Source organism: Hyalella azteca, unplaced genomic scaffold, assembly GCF_000764305.2.
Source record: "Hyalella azteca isolate HAZT.00-mixed unplaced genomic scaffold, Hazt_2.0.2 contig110, whole genome shotgun sequence".
Lineage (NCBI taxonomy): Eukaryota > Metazoa > Arthropoda > Malacostraca > Amphipoda > Hyalellidae > Hyalella > Hyalella azteca.
The window spans coordinates 14,281-29,474 of record NW_025930471.1 but is presented as its reverse complement, the minus strand read 5'-3'; the positions used below and the strand labels follow the sequence as shown (position 1 = coordinate 29,474).

At 39.1% G+C, this 15,194-nt stretch overlaps 1 protein-coding gene across 1 annotated transcript; it reads right to left on the bottom strand.

Annotated features, from left to right (window-relative positions):
• Positions 1-3,407: 3,407 nt before the first annotated feature.
• LOC108672864 lies at positions 3,408-14,725 on the bottom strand. The gene is made up of 6 exons (XM_047882217.1): positions 14,634-14,725; positions 14,241-14,298; positions 5,319-5,347; positions 4,889-5,027; positions 3,955-4,618; positions 3,408-3,520 (listed from the first exon to the last, which is right to left on the bottom strand). The coding sequence occupies exons 2-6, from the start codon at positions 14,259-14,261 to the stop codon at positions 3,408-3,410; spliced, it is 966 nt and encodes a 321-aa protein (XP_047738173.1). The 5' UTR covers positions 14,262-14,298; positions 14,634-14,725.
• Positions 14,726-15,194: the final 469 nt, after the last annotated feature.

Here is a 15,194-nt window from a genome sequence, read left to right as displayed (position 1 = left end):
GTATTTATTTAAGTATATATTCAATATGAATAATTTATTCACAGATAGAACGAAACAGATTCAAGTTTTTCTTACATATTTACAAATGTTCAATATGTCCTCCTTGCGCTGCACGGCAAATATCTAAACGGTAGTCAAACTCGTCCCACAAACGAGAACTAATCTTTTCCCGAACGTTGGGCAAGTCGTATAGGAAATGAAGATCTGGCTCTACACTTCTGGCCACCGAGATCACCTAGTCTCACCCTATGTGACTATTTCTTATGGGGTTAAGTCAAGGAAGCTGTTTACGTCCCGCCTCTACCCGCAACTCTGGTAGAGGCGGGGTAAGTTGCTGGTAGAGGCGGGACGTAAACAGAATTGCTGGTAGAGGCGGGACGTATACAGAGTTACTGGTAGAAGCAGGACGTAAACAGAGTTGCAGGTAGAGGCGGGACGCAAACAGCTTCACTAGGTGATCTCGGTGGCCAGAAGTGTAGAGCCAGATCTTCATTTCCTATGCGACTTGCCCAACGCTCGGGAAAAGACTAGTTCTCGTTTGTGGGACGAGTTTGACTACCGTTTAGATATTTGCCGTGCAGCGCAAGGAGGGACATATTGAACATTTGGAAATATGTAAGAAAAACTTGAATCTGTCTCGTTCTATTTGTGAATAAATTATTCAATTTGAATATATACCAAAATAAATACGAAGTTGTTAAATTCGGACCATCATTTAGAATAACCATGTATTGTCGAAGAAAAAATTTGCTTATTCCTATTCAGGCATTAAAGAAAAATTAATTTCAAGCTATTGGTAGAACCGGATGATCAATTCGATATATTCATACTAGATACAAAATCACATTTCAGTGCCTTCAGTGTGCCTAACCAATTAAAATTTTTTTTTATTCTAAAACACATGGTATTGCTGAACATTATTACCCAAGATTCTAATAACGCAGTATCGAAGCCATTACAATTTTTGTGATTGTGTGATTTTAAGTGAGAGTGTATGGATCATTGTTCTTAGATGACTATGCTTATAACAGAACTAAAGGCTGCTGTGTAACGTCTGGCGTATATTCAGCGCCATGTAAGACTATTAGAAACGGAACGGTTAAATGTTCCAATATAACTTGAATTAAATTAAAGCAAAAATCGATTCATCGAAATAAAAATTACGAGAGGTCAAAATGTCAATTCTATGATGAATAGCTTGGATAAGATAAAGATGAGAATGAGGATTTGATCGTAGATGATAAACCTTAAATCCTGAAATTAAGGATTTCCGAGAAATATTTTCAGACGATCTCATTCGATAGACGATGGAAATACCTTGAAAGCAAGCCAAAACTGGTATCACTCAAACTCCAAGTTTCAATTTACTGTTTTATTTAGTATGGACCGTCTTAAAACAAATTCATAAATTCCATTTTCTGAATTTCGAAGCAGCCGGACCATCGTTTTTACACAAGTAATGAATCTAACGATTCGAAGTTTTCCTCTAACTGTCAAATTTTTCCGACTAAGCCACCAGATTCTCTTAAAATTATACTGCCTCATACTATCATTATTCGTTTCTAAGTCAAGTAAGGCACCGCGAGTACAACAAAAATTTAGTGAAAATTCAAGGACAGAAAAAACAATATAATTTATAACCTCTATGTTTCCGGTTGTTTAAGAATATTCCCAAGCAAACTAGTGAACCTTCGTGGTGCACTAGCAAGTGGCCATAGTGCTGTGGTCGATGCAGTAGGGGTAGCTGGGGTTGGTGCTGAACGCCGGGCCGGTGAGTTGTTGTGTTCAGTGTTCAGCAGCGTAGGCGGGACAGGTGCCCTCTTCGCTGGGGTCGATGCAGTAGGGGTAGTTGGGGTCGGTGCTGAACACCAGACCGTTGGGGCACTGCATCTCCACCACCACGTAGCTGGTGCCGCTACCCTGACGACACGCCCAGTAACTGTTGTTGAACAAAATATGAATTAACTTTAATTACAGTTTAGTTAGGCAACATTCAAGGAAGTTTTAATACGGCGTAGTAACAGAATTAATTCTATCTGTGAGCTTATCCTGTACCTTCGGATTTACTTGATGATATCAATAATATGAAATTTATGGCTGCCGTGACGACAGCCTTTCATTTGAAAGTCGCAAACTTTTTTGTTGTGTAACGGTGAATGTGTACAGGAGTTTATTTAGGTCGTTAATTGCAAGGCAAAGAAAACAAATTTTACGTAATTATTTTAACGTATGAAATGACGTTTCAACTACGGTCTTACGATACGAGCGAGTAGTTTTCCATCAGTGATTTTAACAAGATTCTGTATGTCATCAGAAAACTTGCATTTCTGTGGTTGAATTTGCATTGTAAAACATTCAATCATGAAGGAAATAAACTTATTCGCCGTTTTCAAATTGACAAATATATATTTAAAAAATTTTTGAAAAACTTACTGTGAATCACACGGTCCATAGGGAAAATTTCCGACGCTGCTTGCGTCGCACTTTTCAGGTGGTGGATAAGGCGGAACTGTTGATGTGAAATTACATGTAGTCAATAGATCACAATTACTGCATGCGGCCGTATCACAACCGTATGTTGTCGGGTTGAAGCACTGGTTTGGTGGGCACGAAAAAGGACCGGTTGCCGGAGGGTCCTGATTTGGATCACAGTTGTAGTACCGTGAGCAGGCAGTCAAGTCAGGACAGAGCCCAGCTGCGCATCCATCAGCTGCTGCACAAGGTGTGGGCGGCGCTTGGGAACAGGAGCCATCTTTTGACACGTACTCGCCCTCTGCACAATCTAGGACATTTGTGCATACTCCGTTAGTACATGTGTATCTGGAGCTGCATTCCTGGTTAACGAAGTAATCCACAGGCTGCGTGTTCCCTGCGGTCAAGGTACAGTCAATACAAATGCCGTTCCCAGCACATGCTCCCGCTGCCGTGCAGTCAATTATATTTGTAATGCCGCTGGCGTCACATTTGGCTGAGAATTGTGGGTTGTAATCGTCGCACTTGTCGCTGGTGCACTGGCATGCTGTGGCCGATGCAATCGCAACGCATGCTACTGTGGTTGGGGTGATCTGCTCACACACCTGACAAGAAATTGTAATTATATAATATTAACAGCTTTTTTGGGTCGGTTATTGCATCTATACAATTGTGCTCTTACGGATAAGAAACCTCTTCTGATGAAGCCTTTGTGCGTGAAATATGTTGCCAGAATATAATTTTATACTGAAATCGGATTCTCCAGAATATAATTTTGTACTGAAATCGGATTCTCCATAAATAAAAAAAACTTGTTGAGAGCTAAGTATCTGAAAGATCGACAACAGCATATTGTTTGTTTTTACCATCCATGAGGTTATTAAAACGTATATAATATAAACTCACTGTACTTACTGTGCCTAAGGAGCAAGGAGTTAAAACGGCAGGTATGAGTCCGCACTCAACAGGCTGTAAACAACTTCCACAACGTTGGTCTCCAATAGGGACACCGGCACATACGACTGCAAAATTGATCGCGGGAAGGCCACTGCAAAGTAAATGAACAATTGGAGGGCTAATTGCACATCTGAGGTAACCCCGGAAAATCGGCTAATCAGCCTGGGTGCACGTACAAGTGCGGTATGGAGTTACATGCGCCAGTTTGTGGGGATTTGTAAGCGTCAGCGCGTGTAGACTACGGCATCAATACTTACTTGCACTGGCGTCGGTTCGCTCACATCAGCGCATGGACACGTATGGCTCCGTCACTCAATCGTGCAATACGCTGTCAGCAGTATTTGACGCATGAACAAGCAAGGTAGCAGGCTTCTCTCGTTCGTGCCTAAGTCTCCGGTACATTTCTGCTCTATCGCTGCTCTGTCGCGTCTCTACGCCGGCTCTGCAGCCGGCGACGGCCTGTTCTATTCCCTGCCCTAAATTTTAACTGGGTTGTTGTACTCGTAATCGTTGTTGTACTCTCACTTATTGCACTCGTACTTGTTGTACTCGCACTTGTTGTACTCTCACTTGTTGTTGTACTCTCACTTGTACTCGTACCAGTTATCGTACTGGTACTTGTTGTCCCAACTGCTGATGTGAAATTGCATTGAGTCCATGGATCACAATTATTGCATGCGGCCGCCTCACATAAGAATGTGACGGGGTTAAAGCACTGGTTTGGTGGGCAAGAAAAGAGTCCGGTTGCCGGAACTTCTTGATTTGGATCACAGATGTAGTACCGCGAGCAGTCAGTCAAGTCAGGACAGAGTCCAGCGATGCATTTATCAGCTGCTGCACAAGGTGTGGGCGGCGCTTGGGAACAGGTGCCATCTTTTGACACGTACTCGCCCTCGGCACAGTTTACGACTCCTGCGTATGCTCCGCTATTACATGTGTACATGGAGCTGCATTCCTGGTCAGCGAAGGAATCTACGGTGCCTGTGGTCCCTGTACAAGCACTACAAATTCCGTTCCCAGCACACTGTTCACCTGCCGTGCAGTCAACTACATCCGTAATGCCGCTGGCGTCACATGTGACTGTGAATTGTGCATCGTAATCGTCGCACTTGTCGCTGGTGCACTGGCATACCGTGGCCAATGCAATCGGAACACATGCTACTGTGGTTGGGGTGATCTGCTCACACACCTGACAAGAAATAATAAACATATAATATTAACAGCTTTTTGGGGTAGGTTATTTGTATCTAAGCATTTGTGCAACTACGGATGAGGAACCTCTTCTGATACATCAGTGAAGTGTCTTCTGGTAATATACGTGATATGTATAGCTATAATATAATTTTGTTCTGAAATCGGAAAACACTTTTTGAGTGCTAAGTATCTGGATGATCGACAACAGCATCGACATTAACACGTTTACAATATAAACGAATTTTAATGCATTTCTTGTACTTACTGTGCCTGGGTAGCAAGGAATTAAAACGTCGGTTGGTAGTTCAGTTTGGCACTCAATAGGCTGTAAACAACTACCACAATGATGGTCTCCATCAGCTGCACCGGCACACAGGGTTGCATTATCAATAGTGGGAAGACATCTGCAGAGTAAATGAACCATTCTATTAATAAAAGTTTGTTCGAATTTGTTGTGTTCAATAACTATAAAGACCTTCGCGTAGCTTAGCAACATATGTTTCATCCATAGAATACACACGAATTATCCCAAAATATTGACGGAGAAGAAAAAATACTAAGTATATATTTGTTATTCAGTAAATGCATTCTACAAAAAAGCAGGCTTTTAAATCGAAGAAATTAATGATAAATATTGAGGCATGTTGAAAAAAATACTGAGTGTAAAGTGAGAAAAGTTTTAATTTATTCCTCACCTGGCCATCCCCGCGACCAGGAGCAGCACCTGAAACACAGAAGCTGTTAAAGACGTCGTGTGTTGCAGACGATTGTCGTGTGTTGCAGACGATTGTCGTGTGTTGCAGACGATTGTCGTGTGTTGCAGACGATTGTCGTGTGTTNTCACAGCATTAACATCTAGAATGCATAGTAGTAAAGAGAGGAGGCAGAGAAAAACGCATGCCTTTCTCTCAGAATAAGGTAAAAGATTCCAAACATTTTGCAGGTTGATGCGAAAGTGCAAATAAAGGGTTAAAAACCATACAAGGATTTTGAATTATTAATTTTATCACAAAAAGTTTTTTTATGTGTCAGTTGCAAATTCAAATAAAACAGATTGTTATTGACGCATTATTCTTAGGGCTGGTCAATCAAAGTAGGGGAATTACGTTAGTACGAATGTCATATTTTTCCTTCCCAACTGTCGCTGGATAGTGGAACCAATTTATCAATATTTGTGCTGCGCAAAAAAATGAAAGTTTTAGGAGAAAATTATAGAAAAGTGAAGCGAAACATTAGAGAGTTTCAAGTAAATTGCTTCTTTATATGCTTTTTATTGATTGTTCTTTTCCAGCACTTAATAATATGGCCCATTGGTTACTGAATATATATTCGAAATTTGGAGCGCTTGAGACACTTATCTCTCAGTCGTGTCGTTTTTCTTGTACACTGATAGAACAGCAGGCATTTTCAGTAAATGAGTTCTTAGTATTTCGCTGCGGATAGAAGTGTTTCTTGGGATTCATCTCCACATATTTAGGTTACCGACCTGAGTAGGACTGGGAAATGCAATTATTTCTCGGTAACATCTCCTGTGATTATGTTCGTGTGATGGTTGCCCTGTTCTAAAGGTGGCAATTACAGGTTGGAAGCACGGAAATAAGCAAACGTGCTGCACACAATATGAATTGTGTGTTGGAAGCACGGAAATAAGCAAACGTGCTGTATACAATATGAATTGTGTGAATGTGTGTGGTGCATCTTGTATAGCTAAACTTGATGCAGATGTTGTGACCGAAAGACCCAACTAGTTGGTTCGATAAGCTCGATTCTCCGAATCTGACTTCGAGGAAAATTATATATTGAACTACTGTGCCCCGTCCGTAGTAACCCTAAATGAAGGCTTCTGATTGACAAGCTGACGAGATTTTCATATTTATTTTTATAATATGTGCTATAAATGTGCGTTCATTTGTATTGATTTATGTAATTAAACGCGCATGTAATAATAATATTATAAAATATAATGACAATATTATCAGATACATATAGTGTTTTTGTCCTTATTTTACTCAATGTACTATTATTAGCGAAATTAGTAAATGTACCGATCGCATTTCATGATATTCTACTGGCACCCGGATGGTGGCGTCCGCCAACAAAACTTGATCATTGCCAGATTGTCGAGTGTTTTATAAAATACATTTTTGTTGTACGAAAATTAACTAGCTTTAGATTGCTCATACCCCGCATATGTTTACGTACCCTCTGGGATGCCATCGTTTCACAGTTGTAAAGCTACTGCTGTTGATCATTTGTGGCCATTCTATATTTGCCGCCATAGCCAATTGCAATTACCGCAACCTGAGCGCCGGCCACCAACGGGTATGCCATTCTTAATGCTCGTGTCCACACCGCGGCAGGGTGCCCGGTGGGCCGGCATGGTCCTATTTAGGCAATATTCGCACAGTAATTTCATGGAAAGATCCCATACCTGCCGAATGACTGCATTTAGGTAGTGCGAATATTTTATTTCTGAATCCTATTGCTGGCCCATGAGTGTGAATATTTGGTAGGTACATTTTGACAGACGCTCAAGTCACTGTGGCGTTAGGAATTTGTTTTGTCTAGTTTCATTAATAGAGTCTAGCACTATGTGGGTTGTGATTTGATTTGTATAAGAGGAATTTTAACACGTTTTTCTTTACTCAGTTTCGCGTTTGTTTGTTTGTTTGTTGTTAACATTGACAACGAAAATTAGCCCACTGCTGATTGCTCTAGAGAACTGAAATTGGGCATGCAGGCTATTTTCGCCTAACAATTTCAGATACAATCATAAAAACTAGCAATTAGAGACCTAAATTAGCTTCATTGAGTAAAGTATTTATATACTATATATATAGTATGACGTGCGGGCGCTCACGTTATAGACGAGCATGCGCTAACGCTGCGTATCATCGATACGTACGTCAAGTCATACTTAATCAAGTCTTAATCGTATTTCTTGTGGAATAAAAAGTAGAAAATAAAATACTTAAAAAAACTTTTTAAAAACCACGTTTTTCTTGTGGACTAAAAAGTAGAAAATAAATTATGGCTCGCCCCAAAAAACGTGGGTCGGGCTGTACGTTCACCATGAAATTTCCAAAATTCGTGTGTTGTGTGCTTTTCGCTTTAATCATAAATCTGCCCGACACACGTTTTTTGGGGCGAGCCATAATTTATTTTCTACTTTTTAGTCCGCAAGAAAAACGTGGTTTTTAAAAAGTTTTTTTAAGTATTTTATTCTTAGTCTGTTACGAAGCCAGGTGCAGACGGAGCATCAGCAGCATAATTAGGCATGCAAATATGGAATATGGCGGCTTTTAAGGAGATGTTATCAGAGGAATGACGTGTCATGGTTTTGTGAGTATGTAACGAATTGGTCCAGCGATATTGTGTGTGGGTAGCTGATACGGAATGAAAAGAAGGCAATAATGTCAATCCCTTTATTTTTTGGCTTTGAGTGAGCGTAGTTGTCGTCAAATGGGGTCAGAAATCAAATTAAGGTGTCTCAAGTTTCGGACATTTAAGGTGTATCAAGATTCGATGAATGAACCTTGAATATTTTGCCTGTTATGTTATCCCTCTCAAGGGAAAGCATTACAAAGTATCAAGAAATTTAAATATCTGACCCCAGTGCAAGACAGCTTGAACAATTATAAGATATATTTAACTGTTTTAATTTTTCAAAATTTTCAAATTTATTCATGCAAAAGATGAACTTTTTAATTGCATTTATATTCATTTCCGTATTGTTATTTTGAATAAAGAAATAGAAATTTTTACTTCCGTATTATACGAGAAAGCGCAAAGACTTCAATTTCATTGACTGAGTCAAAATTTTGATATAAATACTTAAATATGAATACGTGGGCATTGCAGGGGATGATACTAAGCATGGGACGACAGATATAATTGGCGATTGGCAGAGGCATGATAACGTAGCCTAATGGACAAACCTGGGGCCGCGTTTCGGTCTTTTTGGAATGAGATTTGTAGTAACCATATATGGTAATTTGCCCGCAAAAAGGTTATTTTGTAATTAAGTGGAAGCTGATATCTATTACGTAACGGTCTATGTTAGTCTAGAAGTTATTCAGTGTAAATAACTCCTCTAGCCAGGCCTGAAAACTGTGCTGCAATACATGCAATGATAACTGATGAATATAACTTGGGGGCAGAAATCTCAATGGAGTCGACTTTGATCACATGGTGATTGTTGTGCGCCTAATGTTTATATTAATTAATATGGTGCGAAGAATGGCAATTATAAGTTTGTTATGTATCAGCAGCTCAATTAGCTGCTATGACTGCACGCCTTTCCTCGCTAGCTTACGATTGCCTAGCTCGTAAAAATTTTTTACAGAAGAATTATATTGTCATAGAATTGACACCTATTTTCGATTTTTTTAAGCATTAGTGGAAGTATTTGCCTTGTCTGTGCAGTTGTTAGTGGGTTGTCTTAACATTGTTATGAGGGATGGTCTCCTATTTTCTTGCCATCATATTTTGCAATCATTTTGTAGTAAAACCTGTCTATCAAAACTCATTTTGTTATTTTGATCATCAGAATGAATATTTTCATAATTAATAATAATTTATACAATTAAATCTCTTCATGATGCAGGCCATTTTTTTGTCGTGATTGCGGTGCAATTTAGGCTAAGCATCGCTTAAATTTCTAACCTTTCTGTACCTGTGATCCTTGAAGGGAAATTTACTTTCGTAGCGTAGATATTGCTGCCGTATTGATGTTAAACTATACACTTGAATAGTTTGATTGAATTCGTAGGCATCAGTATCACAGTGACCCAGGCATATCAGACGTGGCGTAGAAGCCAGTTGACGTGACTATTATTTTGTTGAGAAGGTCGTAATTTTCTTTTAGGAGTTGTTTTGTCTGTTGGGTGGGATTAGAATAATTTTGTCGGTCTATGATATCGAGCATTTGAAATAGATTGCAGGTTTATGGAGTAGTTAATTTGTGCCCATACCCTATCGAAATTTTGAGGGCGATTAGCTTCTGCATAATAGACGGCTTTCGCTCGCCCAGCGCGTAAATTAGCGGCTCTATGTCCGCTTTACGCTCTTGTTGTAGGAGCAAAATAAGCGCCTGATTAGAATTCGGTCTATTCCTGACAACCGCGGGGCGAATGCGTGGCGCGTTTATTTGACACCCAATACCTTCGTTACAGACATGGCTGAATCTGAAAAATTCGTTTAAAAATGCCTCCTACCTTCCCTGCAATACTGGGGGGAAGGGAGCGGTTGTTTCATTACATGTATTGCCTTTTGTATTGCCCGATTCTTCCCCAACATTATACCCCATTCACCAGTACCAAAAATGTTTTTCTATTTCGGTATCAAACATCCGTCACTTACACCATTGCAAAATATTCTGTTTACATAACACAGCATCAAGAGTTTTCTCATACAATAAAGTGATTCAAACAGCTCACAGTGATATAAATATCTCATCTGTTTACGTTCCGCCTCTACCAGCAACTCTGTTTACCACCCGCCTCTACCTGCAACTCTGTTTACGTCCCGCCTCTACCTGCAACTCTGTTTGCGTGCCGCCTCTACCAGCAACTCTGTTTACGTCCCGCCTCTACCTGCAACTATGTTTACGTCTGCCCCTGGCTTCCTACCAGACATAACCCACATAGTACTAGACTCGATTAATGAAACTATACAAAACAAATTCCTACCGCAAAGGAGACGTGAGCGTCTGTCAAAAAGTACCTACCAAATATTCACACTCATGGGCCAGCAATAGGATTCAGAAATAAAATATTCGCACTACCTAAATGCAATCATTCGGCAGGTGCGGGATCATTCCACGAAATTACTGTGCAAATATTGCCTAAATAGGACCATGCCGGCCCACCGGACCCCCCTGCCGCGGTGTGGACACGAGCATTAAGAATAGCATACCCGTTGGTGGCCGGCGCTCAGGTTGCGCTAATTGCAATTGGCTATGGCGGCACATATATAATGGCCACCGATGATCAACGGCAGTAGTTATGCAACTGTGAAACGATGGCATCCCAGATGGTACGTAAACATATGCGGGTATGAGCAATCTATAGATAGTGTTTTTTCGCACAAGAAAAATGTCTTTTATAAAACACTCGACAATCTGGCAATGATCAAGTTTTGTTGCCGAATGCCACCATCCGGGTGCCAGTAGAATATCATGAATCCAGCACATTTACTAATTTCGCTAATAATAGTGCATTGAGTAAAATAAGGATAAAGACACTATATGTATCTGATAATATTGTCATTATATTTTTATAATATTTATATTACATGCGTATTTAATTACATAAATCAATACAAATGAACGCACATTTATAGCATATATTATAATAATGAATATGAACATCTCGTCAGCTTGTCAATTAGAAGCCTTCATTTATTTTAGAGTTACTATGGACGGGGCACAGTAGTTCAATATATAATTTTCCTGGAAGAATCGAGCTTATCAAACAAACTAGTTGGGTCTTTCAGTCACAACATCTGCATCATTTCATTTAGGATTCCAATAAAGTTTAGCTATACAAGATGCACCACACACATTCACACATTTCATATTGTATACAGCACGTTTGCTTATTTCCGTGCTTCCAACACACAATTCATATTGTGTGCAGCACGTTTGCTTATTTCCGTGCTTCCAACCTGTAATTGCCACCTTTAGAACAGGGCAACCATCACACGAACATAATCACAGGAGATGTTACCGAGAAATAATTGCATTTCGCAGTCCTAATCAGGGGCCGTATTATCAAAACTTCGTAACTTTCTGTACTTCCGACAAAAAAGTTACGTGTTACGTAAGTACACCCTAATTTTGGCATTATCAAAACATTCGTACGTAAGACTTAGCTAAAAGCGTACTATCAAAACCATCTGGCCAACTGACCAATCAGAGGCTTTGGATTTGTTTACATTCTGTGAACTTCGATGGCGGGAATCGTTGCCTTCGATGGTATCGACTATCGAATACTGTCTGTATGTATTGCTCCTTGTTGACCCTGAAAAAGCCGTTCTAAAATAGTTGTGAACTTTTTTTAATAAACAGCGTGAGTTGAAGAAGAAATCTGTGTACGGAGCTAAAAATTATGGTTGGCAGAGATATAAAGTACCGACTGGAAGGAATGAATGATGAGAGTTGGGCGCGAAAGCTTTGCTTTCGCGCTTGTAAAATATAACGTCATATGCATTTGCTTGTAAAATATAACGTAAAAGGAAAACAAAATCAGTTTCTGGCATTAACTCAATTGATTTTTTTTCCAATAGCACTGTTTAGCACGATCACATATTTTGATCGTGCAAATGTTGCACGATCATGTAGTGGAGATATCACAAGTAGAGCCATCATTCTATGCGTGTATAATCCGCGCTGTCGGATTATTGACAAAATCCTATCACAAGTCAAGGTATTACTACTTGCTAGTAAATCAATAGTTTCCTATCGCTTCAGCAGGCACTCTGAACTTGTGCGGAACTTCACTTACGACATCTCCGAGCAGGCGTACAGTTACGTTACGTATCTTCCCGCGCAAATGTTTTGATAATACCACCTCTAGAGTTACGTCATCAAGTCAGCACTTACGCCGCTCGTAAGTCGATTTTGCGTACTTACGAAGTTTTGATAATACGGCCCCTGGTCGGTAACCTAAATTTGTGGAGATGAGTCCCAAGAAACACTTCTATCCGTAGCGAAAAACTAAGAACTCATTTACTGAAAATGCCTGCTGTTCTATCAGTTTACAAGAAAAACGACACGACTGGGAGATAAGTGTCTCAATCGCTCCAAATTTCGAATATATATTCAATAACCAATGGGCCATGTTATTAAGTGCTGAAAAATAACAATAAATAAAAAGCATATAAAGAAGCAATTTACTTGAAACTCTCTAATGTTTCGCTTCACTTTTCTATAATTTTCTCCTAAAACTTTCATTTTTTTTGCGCAGCACAAATATTGATAAATTGGTTCCACTATCCAGCGACAGTTGGGAAGGAAAAATATGACATTCGTACTAACGTAATTCCCTACTTTGATTGACCAGCCCTAAGAATAATGCATCAATAACAATCTGTTTTATTTGAATTTGCAACTGACACATAAAAAAACTTTTTGTGATAAAATTAATAATTCAAAATCCTTGTACGGTTTTTAACCCTTTATTTGCACTTTCGCATCAACCTGCAAAAAGTTTCGAATCTTTTACCTTATTTTGAGAGAAAGGCATGCTTTTTTCTCTGCCTCCTCTTTACTGCAATGCATTCCAGATGTTAATGTTGTTTTTATGTTTTCTCCTCCTTTACATTGCAGTCCTCAAATTCACGCAAACAGGCTGCAAAAAGAAACATGTGTTTAAATAGAAGAGTTACTCAAGCACGCAAAAGGTTAAAAAATATTTTAAAACGAGCGAGCATGTGAAATCGACACGATCGAGAAAGTCAAAATCACATTTATTGGAATATTTAGGCTGACTGTATGACATGCAAGATGGCGCTGTCGCTGATCAAGAAAAGAGAGCCCGGCGTAATCATGCAAGATTAAGGCGAACATCAGAGAATGTACTCACTTCTTATTTTCAGATATTTTCAAAAAAATCAGTGGCAATGTTCGAAGTATGTCATCAATTGAATAAATTTTTTACTCCTTTGGAAGAGTATAGCTTTTATTTTTTATCAATTACCTAGAGATAAATTTCCTTGTTCGTCACATGAAAAGTTAAAATATAATGATATGATTTCTTCATAATAAATTTTACGAGCTAAAAACTTAAAAGCAAAGAAAGCTCCACAAAAATTCATAGTATTTATTGCAGACGATTGTCGTGTTTGCAGACGATTGTCGTGTATTGCAGACGATTGTCGTGTATTGCAGACGATTGTCGTGTATTGCAGACGATTGTGTATTGCAGACGATTTTCGTGTATTGCAGACGATTGTCGTGTATTGCAGACGATTGTCTGTCGTGTATTGCATACGATTGTCGTGCATTGCAGACGATTGTCGTGTATTGCAGACGATTGTTGTGTTGCAGACATGCCTTGTTTTTATACAGCTAAAAATTCAAAGAAAAATAGCGGATATTGCACATTCTGCGCAGAAAATGAGGAAGAAAACTTCAACACTTGTAGGAAACTAAAGACTGCCCAGCGGTCATGGCATGACTGCAATGAGATTACAATGAAGATGACGTAAAGTTTTATATCGCAACTCATATCCCTTGTGTTTTCAAATACCTAGGAAGTCTCCAATACATTTATACCCGAATAAACGATTCTGATAGAAGCTACGAAGGATATCATCGAACCGTGTCATTTAAAGTAAGATTGATAAGTGCCGTCGTCTCGGTTGATTTAACGTAATTGATAAAATAACAGCGATTTTATATCATTAATGTGCCTAATGCTGATGTTCCTTGTATTTATACAAATTTTTTAATGATGCTGGAGCTGGCCTCCGTAATGTTTACGGTGGAGATAAGGGAGTTTATTTTGCGTTGTCTTAGCGTTCAAGCTCTTTGAAGTTATTTCAGCTCATTAGATGCAACGAACCATCACGATTAAAACTTACGGTTTATATCAAAATAAATTAACAGTTCTTACCATTGTTATTTCCAGTTGCATCCTGAAGCTGCTGTCGCCCTCAAAATCTGTTGGGTTCCTGCACAATTATTGACGTGAATAATATATGAAGGATAACACTTTAATTCCGTATTGTCCCTGCAGCAGACGGAATTAAAATATTTGTGACGATATTATCGAACAATACATTGATGTAGTTACTAAATTTAGCGATTAGAATAGATAGAGAATAAATCTTGATATTGTAAATATATCTTAAATTTAGCAATCAAAAACCAAGGAAAGCGTGCAGCTTTTTTCTTAGATATGAAATTCACATTTTAGAGCTGCATGATGACACTATTGGATTCCTTCTTTTATAATAAATACTGAATAAATAAATGCTCATACAAGTAGATCCAGCCCTCTACTTACTCTACTTTTTAGCCGAAAAAGTGTCAGCTTTTAGCCGTCGTGTGTGCAGTTCCTTGATCCTCAGGGAGGTGCTCTGTGCTTCTCGCCCGGGGCCTGGATGAGCTGTGCTCGGGTCACGGCAGCCGCGCCTTATATAGCCGGGGAACGGACTCCCCAGCTGACATTTTTCCGCTCAATAGCTGACGTTCCTGAGAAAAATGCATGAAAATCTGCTATACTTTGTGGCGTTTGATTGCGGGAGAGCATTAGTCATGCATTAATGGTTTAATTACCTTGAATAAATTTGATTGATAATTGAACTACACTTGCAGGACTTATTTTTTAAACGAGTAGCATTAGCAGCTGCAAATTAGATAATAAAATTCATCGTTGGTTGTAATAATGTCTTATAATATCACTGCTGAGGGTTGATTTAGCACAACAACACAGAGAAAGCAAAGAAAAAAAGAAAAGCACACAGAAACCCACAAAAAAAACAGAAACACATAAGAAGGCAGCAGAGATCAAAACATCAAAAAAAAAAAAATAAAAAAATCAGAACAATAAACTTTAAATGTGAAG

Bases quoted from the DNA above. Each gene is read 5' to 3' on its own strand.
- LOC108672864 (XM_047882217.1), bottom strand. From the start codon at position 14,261: ATGCAACTGGAAATAACAATG. The intron at 5,028-5,318 runs GTGAGGAATAAA...TTTACTCTGCAG, and splicing joins CTGGTCGCGGGGATGGCCAG to ATGTCTTCCCACTATTGATA. The intron at 3,521-3,954 runs GTGAGAGTACAA...TTTACTTTGCAG, and splicing joins AACAAGTACGAGTGCAATAA to TGGCCTTCCCGCGATCAATT.